The 21620-nt window shown below is 34.1% G+C and overlaps 1 protein-coding gene across 7 annotated transcripts in view; it reads right to left on the bottom strand.

Moving 5' to 3' along the window:
• Nucleotides 1-21620, bottom strand: part of LOC132193707 (protein grainyhead) — a 93836-nt gene that overhangs the window by 58847 nt on the left and 13369 nt on the right. For 5 of the 7 annotated variants that reach the window (XR_009441477.1, XM_059614544.1, XM_059614547.1 and 2 more), the window contains exon 1: nucleotides 5218-5538. The exons of the other annotated variants lie outside the window; for them this stretch is intronic. Coding sequence is in view for 4 of the 5 variants with exons in the window: in XM_059614544.1 (XP_059470527.1) it covers nucleotides 5218-5501 (284 nt within the window). In the remaining variant the exon portion in view is untranslated. Of the gene's footprint in view, nucleotides 1-5217; nucleotides 5539-21620 lie in introns of those variants that run through there. 7 annotated transcript variants of the gene reach the window in all.

Raw genomic sequence — 21620 nt, 5'->3', positions numbered from 1 at the left:
CAAGTTTCCAAGTTCGCAAAATTGAAAAATTCTCAATTTAATTAAAAAAAAAATAATAATAATAAATTAAGGCTTTTTAAGAATTAATTTCATTAAAGGCATTTTTTTTCATTTGGGAATTTTTCTAAGTAAATTTATTTATCCTATTTTTCTCACCACAATTCTGTTTGAACGTGAAATATTATTTGCGTAGCACAGCTAGCTTGGAGTTGTAATATGAAAAATGAGGAATTTAATTCCGAACACAAACACAAAAAATAATCTTTTTCATACGATCTCCGCACATAGAGCACTACTAACTTCTTCTTGTGCGTCAGTTTTCCATTGGCCGGCACCTGTTGAGATGCTGCGGGAGAGATCTCTCTCTCTCATTTCCATCCTCTATAGCTTCGCTCTTGACTGGAAAGAGAGATAACATCTCACCTGTGAGCAAAGGCAAAAAATCGTTTTGGCGGCGGCTTTTTATTACACACACACACACACGTCTCCCTTCTTCTCGTTATTATCACTGAGATTGGTAAAAGTATATTTGGAAATTCGCGGGCAACTCTTTTATAAATGTATTCAAGAGAGTTGAGTCAGTCCGGCAGCCACCGGCGATCAAATACATAAAATGAGCATAAAATAAATGCCGCCTATAAAATCGCCTTGGTTTTCAGTCCAATAGAAAGTCTCACTTTGAGAGCAGCGATATAATGTGCGTATGCTGGGACGCGCGTTTCGCAACAAAGCATCTCGCTTCATTCACCTTTATTGCTCGGACATCCACGGGCGTTCAAGTGAAATTTAACCGTCAGGCCCGTCAAGAAAGAATATCAAAACGTGTTGCTACACTCGAGACGCAAAGTTTAAATTAGTTTTGCGTATTATAATTAAATGGTTACTGTGCATGCATATTTTGATTACTGTAAACGATCCAAAGTGAGCTCTTGAAAAAAAATTGACTACGTAATAAATTAATAGAAAAATAAGCAAAGCAAATACATTTTAAGTAAAAAGAGCTCTACAAATTCTCAGTCAAATATATTTTTCCGAAGTTTAAATAATTTTTTCATGAGAAGCTTTAATAATTGAATTGTTCAACCAAATTTGATATATAATTTTGAAGAAGTGCTTTATACGAACAAATTTTATAAGGAAACTGAATCCATTATCTTTTTTAGCGGAATCATCTACAACAACAATTTGGAACGTTTTAAATATGCATTATGTTCAAAGTCTAATTTTTTAAATGAATCCAGTGAAATATTTTGAAAAAATTCAACTTTGTTCAATTTAGAGTCTGCGTTACTCGTTGATGCCAACAGTTTTTATTTTACTTCGCCCTTTTCCAATCAACCTTATTGGAACGAGGCTAATTTAACTTCTTATTCCTTCGACATCTTAATTTATGCAAATATGCCAAGTGAGAAAATCGCTCTAGTTTAAATTTCGCGAGCGACGGCTGGAATTAAAAAGAATAAATGTTTGTCCGTAACTGTCCGGCGTTGTATGAAAAATGCTAATCAAACCGCCGAGTGTTCATAAGGCTATATACGTACTTCAAATAAATAAAATATATAATCTGCGAGTAGCGATGGCATGGCATGCATCACTCGGAAAATCTATCTCTGCGCGCCGAGCTGTGTAGAAATAAATGTACACATTCATGCATGTGTGTGTGGATAAAAGTGTGACCACGCCCTTAAGAAGGTTGTTTCTGTTTCTCTCTCTGTTCCGAGTCACTCGATCGACACTCGATGTTGCTGCTTTTTTGTGTAGAGCGCGACCAACGCTCGTTTCATGTAGATTCGCGTCCGCTGAAGGACCGTTTCGAGTGTGTGTGTATTTTAAATTCCGAAACACAGACTTAACTTCTCATTAAAAAATGTGCTGAGCGAGCAATTCGCGTCCGCCTCACCATGTCTCGCGTCTGTGCTGATTTGTGAAATCGTTTCGAGCGCACAAAAAAAAAAACAGGAACACCTTCTAATCATTGCTGAAACCCACGCAGAAACATACAAAATTTAAATACAGAGGAAAAAGTCTCACTTTTAATCATAAATTTCAAAATAATTATTCAAAATTGGGTTCTCATCAGCAAAACAGTGATTATAATGAAAATTTCATTCCTAAAGAGCAAATTTTAATTCAACAATTCATTAGAGACACCAAAGGAGAGCTTTGGTTTATCTTGGAAACCAAGTTTTTGACACTTTTTGTAAATTATCATTTCTTTTTATGGGAATTTCGCATATAATTGTTATTTGTTGTACTTTGGACAGCTGAAATTAAGAGTAAAAATGTTATCATTGAACTTTATGGTAAATCAAATTATTGGAAAATTAACATTGACAACTTAAATTTTGTTCCGTGTAAATCCACCTGAATGATTAATCTTCAATATTTAATGAAAACTTTTGTTTATTTTACACATATATAATTTTATTATAATTTATTTATTTTGCAACCTTCCGGGTTAAGCAACGAATTTACGATATTTTGTGTTGTGCAAAAGCTTTGAAATTTCTGATTGCTGGTAAACCCCGCAAGTGGGAAAGAAATAAAAGTCTAAATAGCGCGCGCGAGTGTAAAATCATCAGCACACCCACACGAAAGTCGCTGCCCACGCGAAACACGGCTAAAATCAGCCGCACTTCTGCAACTCTGTGTATGTATCTTTCTTTAGTCTTTTTAAGCTTTGGCTTCTCTCAGCGAAATGCACTTTATAAGCAGCGCGCTAATGACTGCGGCCGTGCCGTACACAGAGGACAAATATAATCTTATCCTCTGCAGAGTATATAAATTTCACGTATAATATAAAAGTCCCCAGACGATTTTATGCATTGAGGAAAATTCCTTCGGCGAAAGAAACTGAGAAAAATGAGGTGTCTCGAGGGACGCAGCGTGTTTTTGATTCATGATTAGGAAACCACAGAGCGGAGGGTCAAGTGAAAAGAGTTCGTTCCTTCTTGAAATAATATTAAAATGTAGCCCCAGGCTGAAATCTTGCTCTCGCCAAGCTCTCTTATTTGTTTGTGCGCCAATGGCCAATTTAACAACAAGGGCCATTCAGTGCTCGATTGCACTTCATCATCGTTCCATTGTGCACGCGTGCGATTAGCAAAAACGATCGCTTTTGTTTGCGAAAATTGGCGGCATATATATAATTTTGCATCTTTCCTATAAAAAAAAAAAATTAATAAAAATTCCTCTCGTTAAAAGGAGATTTTTAGGCCAGCGCAGGTAGATTAGTGATTCGACCTGGGCGATTCTCTCTCATTCGATTTTCGAGCGAGTGGATTTTTGAGTGCGTCTGGGTATGCTAATGGAGTGACGTCACGAGCATCGAGAGGCGCCTGCCTGGATACAGCAGACGAGCGGCGAGCGCTGTTGTCGCTTTTTCATCTCAACCCTTTCTTTCTTTATTTCGTTCAAAGAGCGCGGCTCTCTTACTTAATTCTTCCTCATCGACCCTCCTGTTCAAGAAGGATTATTTTCCTCTCGGAGACCCGCGCAATGTAAATCCGGCGACCACGTGGTCAAAATTTTGTTTGTTTCCGAGTGAATTTTTTAGAATCGAAAAAATTCGCGGACACTCTATTTTATGAGGGGCATTCGCGGCCACAAAAGCATCGGGTGTCAAAATTAATTAAACACTTAGCAACAGCGCCGCTTGCGAAATTTTCATCTCTCTCTCTCCTTCCTTCTTTTATTCCCCACATGGAATTTGTGATGTCTTCTCTCGCTGTCGGATCGCTCTCAGCATCAAACGCGCATTTACATTTAAAAACATGCTCGGCACTTTTCTCTGGCATATATACGCGAAATTAACCAACGCTCATTTTTCAATCGCGCCATACGTGCATGGCTGTGCTCAATCGCTGCAATAAATGTCCACGGGATTTCCATATCCAATTTGATCTAATTGCCCTTAAGCTCTCGTTGATGGTGCGCGTCTAAAAATATAAACTTCTCATTAATTAATAAACTATATAAAGATGTTGCAATTTTGAATATTTAACAACAACCATTTATTTTTTACTCGTTGACGAGGAACCAATTGAAATTTAAGCCGGGGCTTAAAATAAAAAAAATTAATCGACTATTTTCGCACAGGAAATTGCTTTCCCGTGTGCGCCGTAGCAAACAAAAATTAATTAACTCTTCATGCCGGCGGTTAGAGAGAGAGGCTTAAATTAACGTTGATCAAAGACAATTAAATTGCAACATTGAAAGACCGACGTGAAAGAAATTGAAGGCTCTCGGTGCTGCTAGGAAATATGTCTACGCTAATTAATATCTGCATTATTATCGTCGCAAACTACGCTGAGATTAATTTCCGAGCACGGCAGTTTTGATTTCTCTCCACGCTCGCAGCAATGGCATATTATTAATTTTTTTTCATTCATCACAACAGCAGCCAGGCAGAAGAAAGAAAGGCCCATCTTTCGTGATGTTTAATATATGCACGGCTCTCTCGCCTGAATTAATGTGCGTGTTGTTTTTTTCCCTATTTCGCTCCGCCTGTGATTGTGTCGTAAAAATAAAATAAATGACGATCCATTAGGCAAATGTGAATATCACACACTTTGACCGTGAGATGGCGAAGAGAATTATTATATTGTTTTTCCTTATAAGGGTCCGTGACATTGAGGGATGCTCTGTTTGATCAGCAACCCTTGCTTCACCGATTCATTTATTTTTTCTTCCAAACCTCCCCTACATGTTCGACCCTTTTCTCCGGAGCACACATCATCAATAAATGTCACATCGCGTTAAATCAAGCCGCGCAAAAAATTGAAAAAACGTTTGAGGTGTTATTTGAGTGATGTCTTAGTTTGGCCAAGTCACTGCTCGATTTGCATGTCAATGCTCAACAATGCGGCCGATTGTTGCACGCTCGTCGCCGGTGGCCGTTGAACAAACCAACAAGGGCTTTGTCCTTTTGACGTTTTGCAATAAAAAAATCCTTTTAAATAATTTTATATGTGATAATAAATAGACACGTCAATTATAATTAAAATATTATTTTAATTTTTTATTTTGTTTAAAAAATTTTATATTTAAAAAAATTTTCAACATGGCTAATACTTAAAATTTAAATTTTTTACTTATTGTGCTCCAGACACCAGACACGCATGCGCAGTCCCATGTGAGACTACCGGTGCGCACGCGTACGTCAAAACCGGAAATACCGGAAACCTATGCTGTAATTATCTCATTTTATCCACTTGCCTTTCTTCATTGAGTTGTGCTGAACTAATGAGGAATTCGTCTGCAGGAATAAGGATGGAGGCGGACGGGGGTGGCGGGGGTGGCTGTTGCAGGTCGTTCGGATCGACGGCGGTCATGACGATGAGCATGGCGCCCTTGTCGGTGACCACCTCTTCGTCGGTGGCTACTTCAGGGGTGTCTGTCTCCAGGAAGGGTTGTTCCTCTGTCGGTGGGGGTGGCGATGGGGCAGGGGCCGCCTCCGCCTGCGGGGCGGGCGACTGCGGCTGGCTGCTGCCGCTCTCCATCAACAATCGGCTCAACAATGGGTCTGCCGGTGCAGAGTCCGCCGGACCCTGAGACCCCCTCCACCCGCCAGGACGCCTCCGCCCGTCTCTCCCCTCCTATAAGCCGCGCCGTCGTCGAGAAAGAGAGAGAGATGCTGCGGCTGGAGCCGAGGAAAAGATCGCCTTTGCGATGCTTTGATGAATTTTTAATGTCCCCTCTCGAGAGAGTAGTCTGTGTACTGCACAATTGTACGAATGTACAATAACACACGCAAATGCAATAAGGGGCGAGGACATTTTTGCATTATTTCCTGTTCTTTGTGCAAGAGATTATTCACTGTGCATATAATATCGCAAAGAAAACTTCCAGGAAATAAAATAAATTTGTGGTGTTTTCTTAATGAATAAGTTTATAAGTGTTATATAATTTATAAATTTATTTTAAATATGAAATACCATAATTTATAAGCAAAAGTTTCTTATGTGATCAATTTGATTAAAAAATCCGAAAAATTTGAGCTGTTAATTTAAAAGTTTTTAAGGATTCTTCTCAAAAATGGATTTCTTTTAATTTTCCAAAAGGAATTTTATTTCTGTGTCAATTTCATTGATTTCATTAATTAATAATACGTGTTATAAGCCCTGAAATAAATATTTTTAGAATAAACTTTAATCCCAACCCAACTAATGAGCCAGTTTTCTTTAAATATTTGAAACAAATTATGGAAAAAAATAAAATCGTTTTAAATAAAATGGAATCAGGAGAAAAGGTTATTTTGCTATATATTCATTTCTGACCTTTTGTTATCAAAATAGCTATATTTTTTTTACGATTATTTTTTTTACTTTTTTTCTGTCCATTTAAAATTAATTTTAATTTTTAAATATCACTTTCACAAGAAAATGCACTTTTTAAACGGCAACTTTCAGAACCCCTCAGTTTAAAACGTCAAAGAGATTTCGTGCAGCACGCAAATTTTTATTTAAAACATGCATTTAAAATGAAATTTCTCCCGATCGCTGTTTCATCTCGCTCCATTTCTCCTCGTCCGTTTCGTGTTCCCTCCACGCACAGATGCAAATCTCACGACGAGAACATCAAGCAAATGTTGAACAAGTCGATGGAATCGCTACTTTTCCTAACAAGGCGCGCCATAAATCAATCAATTCTCTCTCTCTTGGCAGCCACCCGCGCGAGAGTATTATAAAAAAACACCAAAATTCAATCTGGGCCGTGATGATATCTGGCGGGTCCACGAGAGATCATTAAGTGAAAGAGCAGACAAAAAGATACGCGGTGTGTAACAGGCAATTTTCCGTCCCATTAGTCGCTCACCGTGGGTGAATCGACCGCGAGAGCTCAATCATCGCACGCTGCGCTCGCTCGTCTCTCACAAAGCAGACGGAAAATTAAATAATGGTTTGAAACGCAATAGAAGCAGCGCGTTGAGACGGATCGAGTGCAATTTCATCCCGAGTGCGCTGGCCGCAAAACAACAACAAATAATATTATAAATTTATTTATATAAATATAGAAGACGCGGTTATTAAGACGGGAGGAGAGCGTGGTAGGTGAAGTTTACAAGTGGAAGTCATCGTCTCTCAACTCGGGAAGCAAAAAGCCGCCACTCGTCTAGTGTTCGTCTAGCCTGACCGACCAGAGAGAGCAAACAAAACAACTATTAGTGTGAGAACAGGTGCACACAACCACACTCAACTATTGAGCGGTTGGTGCTCAAATATAACTATAAAAGTGCTAAAAAAAAATAATTTTTATATTTTAACGTTTTTTAAATTGTTTTTAATTTAATTTTAATATAACAATTTACTTTATTTATTTTTGATTATATATTTATTACTTTATTTATATAGATCAGAAAATTTATACTAAATCTTTCATTTTCTAATACAAATAATGACGCATATTTTAATTTTTTTATAAGGTTTTTACAAGAATCAAAATACATAATAAAAACATGCACAAATGTTTTTCATCTTCAGTGATAACTGATGAAATCAAGGGATCAATAATTTGTGCCACGGCTTCTTTATATCAAACCATGAAATATATTTAATTGTTTTGGCAGATTTTTGGTGATTTATGGATTCGCCTTATTTCTCTTAAGCGGTGCAATCAGCTTACAAAATTAAAACAAAACAAATAAACTATTATTTGGCTGTTACTTTTAAGTTCTAAAATCTTTCTAAAAGCAATATCAATCAGAAATTTTTTATAGCTCCTTGCAAAATTGATATTGCAACTTTGAGTTTAAACTAAAATAATTAAAAACACAGGTCTGTAGTCTATAACTTTAGTCAAAGACCACATTTTCGCAGTTCGATCTCCGCAATTGAACCCTGTTTATTTCGATATAGAAATAGCTTAAACACAATATACCGTTTGAAAACTGAATTCATTTTAAACACACGAATAATATCAAATATAACAATTAAACAGATATCAGCAGATCACGGATGGCAAGGGTGTCCATATATAAAGAAAAATATAAATATAAAATATTTTAAGTTGCTTTTTTGTTGAAAACTTATGAACAGTAAACACAAGTACAGAAAAACGACTCATACAACTCATCATTGAATCCAAAAACCAGAAATTTCTCGTCGGTTATTTTCTTAATTATTGTGAACTATTTCAAAAATAAAAAACATAAAATTTGGAAAAGGCTTCAAATCCTCTTAATGTAAACACTTATAAGGGCATCATTTTTTGCTACATGATACACTTCCTTAGCCATTCTCCCTGATCTTTTTTTTTTTGGCACCATATATAATTATATGGCTCTCCATATCAAATTTGGTGTCCAAGCGGAAACTTTCTTCTGTGTGTGGCACTCGCGCTCACAGCTGTTAATTTTTTTCATCATCGGGACGATTTTATTAGCTGCTGATTTCGTGGCCACACTGCATGTTTAAAAACTCTGCTGGTGGTTATATATTTTGTAGAAAGTTGGCGTCTGGCTTCTTTCTCTATAATAGCTGCGTGGCGGACACGTGTGTTGGTGCCGGCGCGACACGCAACAAATCATCTCGAATAAATTTCCGAGAGCAGAGAAACTGCACGTCTGCTTCTTTCATATCTTTTTATTTATATTTAAATATTCCCCCAATTAGATTGCCGGAGGCGGTCTGTGTTGTAAACGATCACGTGCTCCCTTTTTGGCTTCTTTTCGTCATCGCCTGCCTTGAATGCAAAATAGGCGTGTCGCGCGAGTTTATGGCTGAGGTTTGTCGCGCAGTGCAGGCGTTCAAATCTCGCCTCTTTTGTGATTAGTGTCAGAGAGATTTGAACGCGCTCAGGAAACGACGGATTACGGCTGCGAAAATCTCGAGTGCGGTCATGATTTGTGGAGCAAAGCAAAATAAGTTTCAAAGTTCAAAAAGGGAATAAATTACAAGTTTAAAAAAATGAACTACTTAATTATGAATACAGCAAAATATCTCCAAAAATTTTAATTCGGAGTTATTTTTCCAGAAAATTTAAACAAAAACAAGATTAATCACAATATGAGATACGTCAATAGAGTCAATATGACTACATTTTTAAATTTGCTTTATGATTCATGAACAGCTTACCTCATCATTGTTCATTTTCAAATTTTAACTATTTCTTAAACTTTCATCCCTGACATTGTTGTTCTTAAAAACAACATTGCAGTCATAAGTTATGAGTTTCTGTTTTATATTCACTATGCTCTTCATTCATTGTCAGAAATCATATGTGGTTATATAGCTAATGAAATCTTCCAAAATTTATGTTTTAGTTTCAAATCAATCCGACTTATTTATTACTAATCTCCACTGTTTACTTTGTATAAATTAGTATATTTTACAACATTCAAGCTTATTATATGAAGGGCATATTTACTTTATTTATTTATTATGATTTTAACAAATGCGATAAAAATTTATGATATTTAGATAATTCAAAATAAAATAAAATATGAAAATAAATATTTAGTAAAACTTAAATTGATTTAAATCAAAAATTATCAAATTATTAAGTTAACCATACTTTTATTTTATTTATATTATAACTGTTTCAATTTTTCATGAAATGCGTTGAAGTGTTCAAGGTTTGTGTATTAATTGTTTTTGATTGCAAAAAAAAAAAAAAAAATAAGCTATTTGCCTAAAAAAATCGGCAATCAAAGCATCTCGGTTGGCTGGTTTTGAGTTTCTCGTCCACCTTTTTTGCCTTTTTTTCTTGACTTTTAAAATTGTCTGTTTTTTCTTCTTTTCTAAATGGTTTCAAAAATTACCAAAAATTTATTTATTTAAATTTTAGATGTGACAGAATCTTTTCACTGTTCATCATTTAAAGTAATTTAATTAAAATGAGTTTGTTAAAGATGTGAATAAATTTCATTGAGAGCGTCAAATTATTTGAACAAGGCCAATTTTCGGTGCGGTGAGATCATAAATGCGCGCACGGGCCATTGACTGGCACTCGCCGTGTGTGACGAGGCACGAAAAACTACTGCCGGCTGAATGGAGTGCGAGGGTGTTTCAGGTTGTTGTCGGAAACGGGTCTCGTTTCTCGAAACAGCCCCGGCGAGTGTAATCGAAATAACTGCTCTTCTCGAATCCAGTCTCAAGACGAAGCAGCGAGTCGGTGGTGCCGCCGCGGCCGCGTGAGTTGCCGCGTATAAATAAAATCTGTGTGTGTATAAAAGCAACTCGCGCGCACAAGAGGCTCGCCTTGCTAAGGTCAGAGAGAGGCCCACTCGAGACCTTGAACACAAAACGAAAAAGCAACCCAGGAAAATGCTTGGGCCGGTGCGCGCGCAGCCAACGAGCACCGCGAGACACCGACCGTCGCCGCCGCATCCAGCAGCATATTCGATTATTATGCCCTTTATACATAACAATTGTATGTATGTATAATTTTCGTACATAGGCGTGTGTGTGCGTCGTAATGGACTCCCTTTATGGAAGAGCAGAGTCTCTCTGAATGGGGGATTAGCTTTCAATTAGCCGAGATGGAAAATTTAAAATAATGCTCTTTTCATCTTGCCAAAAAACTCAATAGCATAAAATGATTGTCTGATCCAGTCTGATCTAATAATAAAATATAAAAATTGTAAAGATGTAAATATAGTCACTTTTATTTATTGAAGTTTAAGTAAAACATAAAACAATTATACTAATATAATATTGTAGTAGAATTTATTAACGATCGAGGGTTGATTCATGGGTAAATTTGAAGTCGGCTTTTACTTGATGGGTTGTGCGAGTTTTTTATTGTATAAAAAACATGGGTAAACAACTCAAAAAAATCCACTGTAAAAAAGTAATCTTGAAATTTACCGTTAATATTATATTATTTATTATTTTATTATTTAATTGATATTATTATTTCTTGGCCTTTAAATTTAAATTTAATTCAAATTTTATTTTTTTATTGCAATATTTTTAAACACAATTGAGTGCAATAATTTTAATACATTTCGGTATAGATATTAAAAATATTTTTTTATATATTAATTTTTTGATATTAAAATCACATATTTTTCAAACATGTCTACAACATAATAAAGATAATTTGCCAATTTATTCTCTCCATGACTTCTGTTTGACAATGTATTTGTTTGTTACAAAGAATTTGATTATTATGAATACATCAATTTAAATAAATGAATTATTATAATTAAATCACATTATACCATAGATTCAAAAATTAAAAATCTTGTGTAAAAACTCAAGATTAAAAAAGAACGATAATTAAAGTCTTTTTAAAACTTATATAGAGATAAAAAAGAAAGCAAAACTATATAAAAACTCTTTTTATAGATTTTATACCTTTTTTTACGCTCCTACTCTGGTAATAATTAAATTAATTAAATTATACAGAACACTTAATATAATGATGATATCATTGAAATTTTTAAAATTTAAATACTACATTATGGCTGATCCGCAATGTCAAACGTCAATTACAACTCTGCATGTTTAGAAGTATTGGGGTTTACCCATACATCTTTTTTTCCAAGCCCAAATGAGCAGTTATGACTATTAATTTTAAATTTTTTTTTCAAATCCTTACATAATTTGAAATTTACTACTTCCATTACTTCTAAAATTATTGTCATAATTTTATTTAGTATGGGAATATACAACTTGTTTAAAATTTGAGTAATGCAACGAAGCCTACCCTTAAAGGCGCTGCTTGTTAAAAATAAATTTTCCCTCACAACCTCCGATCAAACGTTCGCTCCATTCTTCTCCGTACTTCTTTAAATTCAGATTTACTTTTGGACAATGCATTTTATTTGCGTATGATTGGCGAGACTTGAGTTGACGAAAACGTCCCTTTTTTAAATTGTATTCGCCGATGAGAAAGACTGGAGAGCAGAAAAAGGTCTCGGAGTAATTGCAAAACAACAATATGGCCAGCGCTAACAATGATGGATCGAAGGGCATAAAACAGAGACATCTCATTTTCATATTCAATGGATTGAACAAAGACATAAAAATAAAAAGGGCCGCGCCAACGAGCCAGGCCGGCCGCAATCGAGATAAATAAAACGTTGTGCATCTCCCGGTGCGAGAGCATTATATATTATTTTTTCTTTTTCGCCAACACCGGCCATAAACCACACGCTTAGGTTCGCGTTTGACCCGCCAACTCGGAGGCGTGTAATTACGAAAACAATAATTCTGACTTGTTTAGTGGCTGGCGCGCTCGAAATCTCACGTGATCCTCTGATTAGGCAGACTGTGTTTGTGTGCAGTCTCTCGAAAACAGCGAGCGGCACCTGCTGAGAGAGCACTACGAGTCCAAAGGAGTGGCCCAGCATCCGTGGCGGAAATTTCACTAGTCGGCAAAACATTTAATTTTCTTGCATATGATTTCTAGACCTACAAAAAAGTCTTTTTTTATAATTTTTTTAAAGATCGTTGCGAAATTCTGCAATTTTAAATCAAAATGTCACATGAGGGACTAAAATTGACTGCCTATTATGCAGAAAATTGGAGAAAAAATATAAGATTTATTGATCATTCTTTGGAAACCAGGTTTGTTTCCTTATTTGAATACAATAATACCCAAAAAAAAAAATCATTAATTTTATTCTAATTGCATCAAATATGAAAAATTAACCATAATAATTGTTGCTCAAAACGACTTTTCCAAATTTGTAAAGTAAGAGATACTAGTTTTAAAAATTAATGTTTTCTTCTATTCATCATAATATTAATTTCAATTCATAAAAATGGCATTATTCTTCTGATTCTTCATGCAATAAATAATAGATAAGTAAATCTACAAATATACCAGGACATAAAATCCGTAAGTTCTACAATAACTATGATAAATACACGTTACGATAATACTATTTATAACTTATTAAATTTAAAAAAAAAACATAAATTATAGTTTTTTATCTCACAAAAATTTAAAAATTATGTTGATAATTACAAAAATAAATTGCCAGATTTTAAACAAAACATAATGTATTTTAAAACATTCAAAGAAATAAAATTGTGAAATAAGTATAAGTGTTTTTGTATTAAATTATAATACTATTGTTGTTTAATTATGTTTAATACTTTTGACTTAAAATTATATCATCTAAATCACTATCAATTTTCCGCAACTTGCTTGCGTGGTTGGCATGCAAATGCATCTCGCGCGGTTGGTGGGCATATTTTACGTTTTTCATCCGCCCAATGCCTCTCGCCAATTTTACTCGTGGGCAGCAAATGACGAATTAACACACATACATCTCCTGCGGCCAAATATTTTTGGCAACCCTTTAAAATTTTACTCCTCATGAACCAAAAATAAAAAAGAAGAAAATCGTTGCTTTACAAAAGGCTAATTGTTTAATTAATTGCCGCAGCTAGAGGAGAAATTAAAGATATCTCTTCATTCCAATTCCAAAGGTTTTCAGTTGTTATTTTTTCACTTGTCCGCGGCAGAAACGCCTAGAAAGTTAAACAAATGCGCGCCGGCCGTCATTAAGCTCAATTAAAAATACATACGCAGACCGACGTACGTACGCGCATGACTAATAGTTTCTAATGCTTTATGACTGTCTTTCTTTCTGCCTCTGCTGCTCACTTCGCTCCTCTCGTAATTTTTTTCCTCGTAATCTGGCCGACGAGCAGAGACTGCCGTCGACGACGCAGAACTCATTACCACTCCATTATGTTCATCATTTAATGCTTGTTCTTGCAATTAACTGGACACTTTTTCTTGGTACTATGAGTGAGTGTGAGATTCGAAATGAATATATTAAAATATTACTTATTTACCCACCTTCAGTCATGCGTGGTGCGCGCTCACATAAAGCAGAATGAAAAATTTAAACTAATAAATAATGAAATCGTTCATCACAGACACAAGCAGAGCAGCAGAGGAGATATGAACAAAATGATACACAAATTCATTTCCTTAAGAGTTTTCTTTTAAAATGATCACATCTGATGCATCAACTGTACTTGGATGCAATTTTAATAATTAATATGTAATTTTGTTCTTAAGTTGATAATAACCTAGAAAATAATTACAGAAAACTTTTTGTTTCTCCTTCAAAATAAATTATTTTCAGTTATTGCAAGCAAACAATATGTGGTTTTAGCAAAATGTGGACGAATATGTTTTGTTTTTTCCTTATAAAACTTCAGATTCCAGTAACTATTTTATTATTATTATTATTAATTATTCTTCTCTAAAAAAATAATAATAAAAACAAGACTGAAAAGATCGTATGATTTTTCCTTAAGAAACTGTGATATTCAGGGTCTAAATTAATGTGGTTCAATTGGAAAAAAAAATATCAAGAAAATACTATTTTAAAAGCATTATTAGGACAATTGAAGTTTTCCTCACTCAGTCAGCAATTATTTAATATAAGTTAACTTTAATTAACCTTAAGGGCCTGTCCATTTATACTTTGTTTCATAATTCAAATTAAAAAATTTGCACTCAAAGGGGTTGAAGAAGGAGTTCATCGAAGGCTCACCATTCCCGCAGAAAGTATTATTTGAACTTTTAATTGTCAATCTTTGTAAAATTTCCCTCAAGGTTCAATGCTTTTGGCAGAGTTGAATCTGTTTCATCTCTTATAAGAATGAGATAATTATAGCAATTTTAATAACAGTCTCATATAATTTTTTTTTTCAAATTCACGAGTCCTTTAAAAAAAATTAAATTGAAGTTTTTGAACTGATTTTCCCTCATCTACCGGCTAGTTGAATACAGAGTTGTATCATTATTAAAATGTTATAAAAGCCGCTCCAGTCAATAAAATAATAAGTTGACATTTTCGGCGATTGCACTCGGCGATAACTGCTCTGTTGAAATTTACATAATAATATCTGCCCATTGAATTAATTTGATCGAAAAAGCAGCAGAGTTGCAAGAGAAGTTATGGACGCAGCTTCCCTTCCTCCCGCTGTCCGTTGATTTAATGCATTCGGCTGCAAAATTGAGTGATTTCTTAATTTATGTTGCGGACGAATCATTTCCCAAGCGGCTTGTCTTTGTGCCAGCGGAAAACGACGTGCGCTTTTTACACGTATTTATGTGGCTGATGCACCTGAATTATGACCTTGACTCCTCATCAGAATTTAATTTGCGTATGCAATCAAATGCACTCCATTGAAACGAGAATGAATCGCTGCTCCTTATCGAAAATCTATGAGGCTAATTAATAAAAAATTGTAATTTCTTCAGTAAATTGGCGTTCATGTAATAAATTTGCATAAAAAGGTCGCATTATTTACCATTAAGGTAGCCTTTGTTGTCGAGGCCAAGTCAAGAAAAAATCCCTTTATTTATTTCATACTAAATTTAGAAGATTTTTTTTTTCATATTTGGCTATAAATTTATGTCGGATTTATAAACATTTTCTGCTTCTTTTAGCAATCTGAAGCAAAAAAAAATGAGAGTTTAATCTAAAATATTGATTAAACGAAATATGAAACTACCTAAAACAGACAACAGACAAAATGTGTATAAAATCTTTCGAAAATGTTGATAAACTTTTATCTGTGTTGAATTTCTATGCATTGTGAATATTTGATTAATTTAGTTTTCAAAATTTCCATATGCTTCAAGTTTGATAATATTTGTCCTTCTTCTTTGTAACTAAAATATTTTTAGAGGTATAAATATGCATTAGATATAATATAATAAAATCATAGAAAGTTGTAACTTTTCCAGCGTAACTTTAGCTTATTCATTATTTATACCAAATATATTTTAACGACTTTAGAATAAAAACCAACTAAATTATAATAAGTTAAAAAATAAGGCTAAAAATACTAATAAAAGTCGTTAATTTTGCTGAGAAAAGGACTGAAATTTACAAGTCCAGTCATTCCATTAGAGATGAATTCAAATTTATTCAAAACTGCTGTTTGAAATGCACAACTGTGCACATCCCCACTAAATTTAAATGCGATATAAAACGTCAGGAGAAGAGTAAGGCTTTCGGTCCGGCGGCGGCAGCCATTAAAGTGGGTAAAAATGTAAATTCAAAAGTGTCGCCTGGCGGTACATAAAGAAAGAAAGAAAGAAAGAAAGAAAGGTTTCTCTCTGGGTTTGAAAAAGTTTATGACGCTTGTCACTAGAGAATAGTTTGTAGGTATGTCTCTGTGTGCTGCACACTCGCGAGGTTGGAGGCGCGCATAAGTAAAATTATTCGAGTCCGAGCATGCACACTTACATGCGGCGAATGTGTGTGTTTGGATTTATCTGAAAACGCTGCTCGGTGTCATTTAAAGTAATGCTGCATGCTTGCAGGTGAGCTGAGAGTGTATATGAGTGGCTGCTATTTATTTGTTAATTTATACGCGTATTTACGGCGGCTCGGCTTACACACTCGTAAATTCCAGCAGCTTCGCCGACAAGGGTCAAACTAAGGCCGCGCATTCTCTCCAGCACAATAAAAATTCACATTTGCAGGCCGCGACCCCTCGCATTTTGGGACGAATTGACCAAATTTTCCAAAAGAATCACATTCAATCTGAGTAAAAAGTTGGATTTGAGTGTTAAACTTGAAAAAAGTTAGAATGGTTAATTTAAAAATGTTTAGATGTTTTTAAATTCAAATATAATTTTTTTTATTAATGTCATAAATTAATAGAAACAGGTTTATTAAAATAGGCTCAATACTGAGTCAAGTTATTTTAGCAACAAATCCAAAAAAGTGGATTCTGGTTTTTTTCCTTGAATAAAGCAAACATTTATGATTTTTTTTTTTAATTATATTCAGATTATAATGACCCAATTCATGTCAATAGTTGATGCATTTTGGGTCGAATTAAAAAGAAGCAAGAAGATTTACTTCACTAGTTTGACAATTACAAAAGTCTGTTACTGTATCAGATAAATATTAAAAATGACGAAATATTCAGGGAAATGCGAAATACTTTTTGAAAAACTTTTCATAATATAGCAGCAACATAGTTTCAAATTAAATTATAAATTGAAACTAAAAAATTTCTCTCACAATGTCCTAAAAAAAGATGCATATAATTATGCACAAAAAAGGCCTTACACTGCACAAATAAAAAAAATTTTATTTATTTTATTTAAAAATAGTTTTTTTTCAGTATAATTTCTTTATTTTACCCTGAATTAAAAATGAGTTTTAAATACTTTAACAATAATAATGCGTACAATACTAAGAGTATAGCTAAACCTTTGTAATAATGGCAAAAATATAAATAACCCAACAATATGAATTCAGGCCTGTGTTGTGTGTTCTTTCTTAGTATTCCTCTCTCTTTTAACCAATGAAATTTAAAATATTGGATTTATGGATGATGTATTTGGGAAGAGAATGCTCGGTGATACATAATAAACATAATTATTTGAAATTAAATCTATGTGGTGATACAGCACGTAGAGTTAAAAGTTATTGGTCTAGGCCAAGCTATGCCCTATGCCTTTTTTTAATGCTAGTTTTTATCGTTAGTTTGTTAAAATTTGTCTCAAGTAATTTTGCCTTAAATTGATTAAAAAAAAAAAAAAAAAATGTTTTTTTTTGTAATAGAAGTCCAGATATGAGATTTTTTTTTAAATCAACTTTTTCTACGACTGTTCTTGAGCGATATAATTTTATTGACCGTACAGACGAACAGGCAATAAATTTTTTTGATTTAATAAATCCGACTTCAATTGATGATTTACTGCGATCTCATTACTTTCATGAACGCTAATAAATCGCACAGCCTGTAGGTATGGGTAATTTGATAGGCATCTCTCTTTTAAAGACACGCATAGATTTATACGTGGACGGAACGAGGTGTCAAACGGCGCGAGGAATATTGTGCATGCACGATCGCATTATTATTATTGGAGATTTAAATGCACGCAAAGCGCGTCTGTTAGATGTGAAAAATAAAGCGTTTGCGGTCGACGGGAGATTGGATTGCACATGCAGAGAACGAATAAAACGTGATATTTGATAGAAATAATATTTTTCTGCACAGCTAGGAGAGGATGACAGGTGAGGCTATTAGATCTGCACTGTGGCGTGTATAATTATTAGCCTTGCGTCAGTGCGGCGATTGCTCGCTCGTTCGGCACCACGGATAAGCTGCTGCACAACGTTAATTACAGCAGATCCACATTATTATTTTTTTTTATACACACACACGTACATACGTACGTACACTTCTGCGTAATCCGCAATGGCCGCTGGAAAATAAGCTGTTTGCGCATTTGCAGAAACGCTCGCTGCTCCGATTCCAGGTCAAGTATGGAATAATAAATGGCACACATTCGCTCGATTCCATATAGAAATGCACCTTAAGGTCCATGGTCAGTCGGAACTGCATTTATTTCTAAAGGCAAACCGCAACAGTATAAATATAAATTTGCTTAATTACTTTTGCCACGCTCTCTGATGCAAATGACGAACGGCCTGTCTACCTTTTTTTCTTTCTTTCTGCAACTTCTTCTTCTCCTTTTCGTTTCGCATTATCTTTTTTTACTGCATTAATTTGCATATTAGATGCACAACGGATTTATAATTGCACTCTTTGTAATAATTGGCGTGCGATTTCCGCCGGCTGGGGCTCATTATTAATTTTGTAATGTAATTCTCCTTCAAAATGTGATTATAAAAGAAGTTCAATTTTTTTTTTTTGCAAGGAAAGACTGAGATTTTAGGTCAGTTTAGACACTTTGTTTTGAAGTTTTCTTTAAGCGAATTAAATGTCAACGGCTTATCTAATTTTGCAGCTCGCCAACTTCTCCTTTTTTTCAAGAGTGACTTTGGATTATTTTTTGCAGAATTAATTTGCATATGCAATGCAACGGATTTTCAGATGCACTCTGCACTTTGTGTAATAATTGGCGTGCGATTTCCGGCTGGGGATTAAATTTGTTCGACCATATATATTTCTCAACCAGTTTTTCTCTCTTCGGCCAACCGACGTTAGAACCGTAATTCGTTATTATACGTATTTTTTTGTAAAATTCTCCGAAATTGCGCCAATTTGCATGCCTCTTCAGAGAGGAAATTCCTGGTTTCAGACACATATAAATTCAAAGGATCAACCCTGGAGAGCCTGAAGGCTGAATTTGCACGCTCAATAAAATGAAAACACAATGAACGTCTTCCTGGGAGGAAATTCTTGCCCTCTGCGGCTCTTTGTGAGAAGGCGATTTTTTTTTGTGGAATTGCTCCGCAACCGCCATATAATAAGATGTAAGATGGGCATGCACTGCACGGAAAAGGTCAGTGATCGCAAATTGCATATCTTTTACAAGCGAATAAGTTTCAAATGCTTCTAGGAATTGATGAATTAGATAAAGCATTAAATCACAAATTTAACCGTTCATTAAAATGAATGGTCACAATTTTCAACATAACCCTTTTCATTCAAATTTCAAAATTCTTGACTATTTAAAAAAAAAAAAAAAAAAAAAAAAATAACGTTGCATCCTGATATTATTTTTTTTATCTGATAAATTCTAGCTAAAATGAATTTTCTGGCCAAGGATCTGTTTTAATTTAAATGTCATTATTTTTTTTATCTAAGTTGTATACAAATGACCTTTTTTATTTTAGGAATATAATCTGACGTTGTTTCCGCAGCATTTCATTTCATTTGTTTGTAATGTCTTGTTTAAATAAATTTTGCAAATTTTAAAAATTTTTACTTCTGTTTATATTTCAATTATTTTGTATAAATTTCGAGGATACCTAAAACAATTGACTGGTTTTTGTTCATTCTAATAAATTTATTCAGTTAAGTTAATGGATGAATGTAATTTATGTGCCATGGAAGGTACAGAAAAACCTTAACAATATTTGTGCTATGGATGAAGCGTTTCCTACTTATTTAGAAAAATCATATTTTTAAAATAAAACAAAGTTTTTAAACATGTTAATTAGAATAATTAGAATAAAGCTGCAATAAAATTCAACTATATAAAAGCAATAATATTATCCCATTTTGTAGTAGAAGTTCACGATTGAGGGTTGATTCATAGTGATTTGAATTTAAAGTCGGATTCTCTTAAACAATAAGAAACTCACAAAAATCCATCAAGGAAAGCCGACTTTAAATTCAAATCACCATGAATATTATTCCAATTCAAATATTTTAAATTTGTTACATTCTTAATCAAGTACAATGTAATAAATCAAAAGAAGAAACGTTTGTTTAATTAAATTCCTCTCCAAAGTTTTTCTAAACGATTATTATTCGAGTTTAAAAATAAATACTTTTTACTCTCAGATCGCAAACAACACGTGATCCAATTAAAATCAAATCAAAGGCGTTTACAAATATCTATCTAATTAAAGCAGTTGTCAGGTAATTGTCGACAGTAAATAATGGTTCCGTTGACGAACGAGAGACGTTCGCGGGTCTTTTGCGTCTTTTTTACATTAAAACATCATAGCGGCGGCGAGTTAGGTACGAGAACAATTACAATTACGCCGGTCTCTATTACTGCACGATGATTATGCTGCATCTCTTCTAAATTATGGTGTCGGATGTGTCGACGCAACAAGTCTCTTCGCAAACAGGCTGCGAGAGAGATGATTTGATGCTGGGCATTATTTTATTTTATTCACATATAAAAGAAGATTTTTTGCCCGCGAGCCGATGAATTACGCATCGATTCCGTGGAAACGATTTTACAAAATTTATTTCATGGTTAATGAACTTGTAGCAGAAGTTATTGCAGCGCAAATAATTTCAGTAGCAGTAGCTCTATGAGAGGGAGCCGCTCGCATTATTTTACCGTAATCGAATAAATTTCCAATGTGTCGGAGAGTAACAGTCGCAATAAAACGAAAAATCCTGCGAAAATGTTCGTATAGCTCGAATTGCCCTGGATTCATAAATTTTGTAAATACCGCCCCGAGATATCTTTTTGACTCGTCTTGCTTTTTAATTGCCTTCGGTCCACTTTGAGAGTATGCGTGGTTGAAAAGTAACAATTATATTTTGGATTTATATTTGCCAAACTGTTAGCGGCGTGAAAACAACTCCAATAATTGTCTGCCCGTGGCAAGGAAGATGGGATATTTTTTATGTAAGACCTGAAAGCTATTATTTTGAAGAAATTTATGTTTTAATTATAATTCGGCATAAACGCCATCAGTTTTTTTATGGAATATGTAAATGAAGCAAATATTTGTTTAACGAAACTCGAAAAATGCCGCCTTTTTCCAACCTTAAATAATTCAAATCGTTTTAGTAGAATGCATAAACCTAAAATGGATCAAATGATCTGGATTAAAAAGTAGGGTCGATTTAATGAGATCATATTTTAATTGAAAGTATTGTAGTATCAAAATGTTACTAAATTCCCTGTCAAATACACCAATAATCCATAAAAAAAAAGAAAATACAATTGCCATCAAATTAGGACAGAAGAAAAAACCAAATGATTTAGGAACTTGTTTTGATTCTTAATTGGAAACTATACTTTAAAATTACTTTTTTCATTAAAGCAGAGAAAAAGAAGATAATATTAAATCTTTAAAGTATTTTAATTTAAAGCACAATATTGAACTTATTTGTAGTTTATTCTTATAAAAATGTTTTTTTTAAAATATTTATATACATATTTTTAACGTTTGAGTAATTTCAGCATTGATAAGCCAAATGGTTTATAATCCTAATTTTATAAATTGTACTTTT

The sequence above is a fragment of the Neocloeon triangulifer genome, unplaced genomic scaffold (assembly GCF_031216515.1).
Source record: "Neocloeon triangulifer isolate White Clay Creek 2 clone unplaced genomic scaffold, ASM3121651v1 ptg000004l, whole genome shotgun sequence".
In the NCBI taxonomy this organism is placed as follows: domain Eukaryota; kingdom Metazoa; phylum Arthropoda; class Insecta; order Ephemeroptera; family Baetidae; genus Neocloeon; species Neocloeon triangulifer.
Note: the sequence above shows the minus strand (reverse complement) of the source record. Positions and strands in the feature narration are given on the sequence as shown.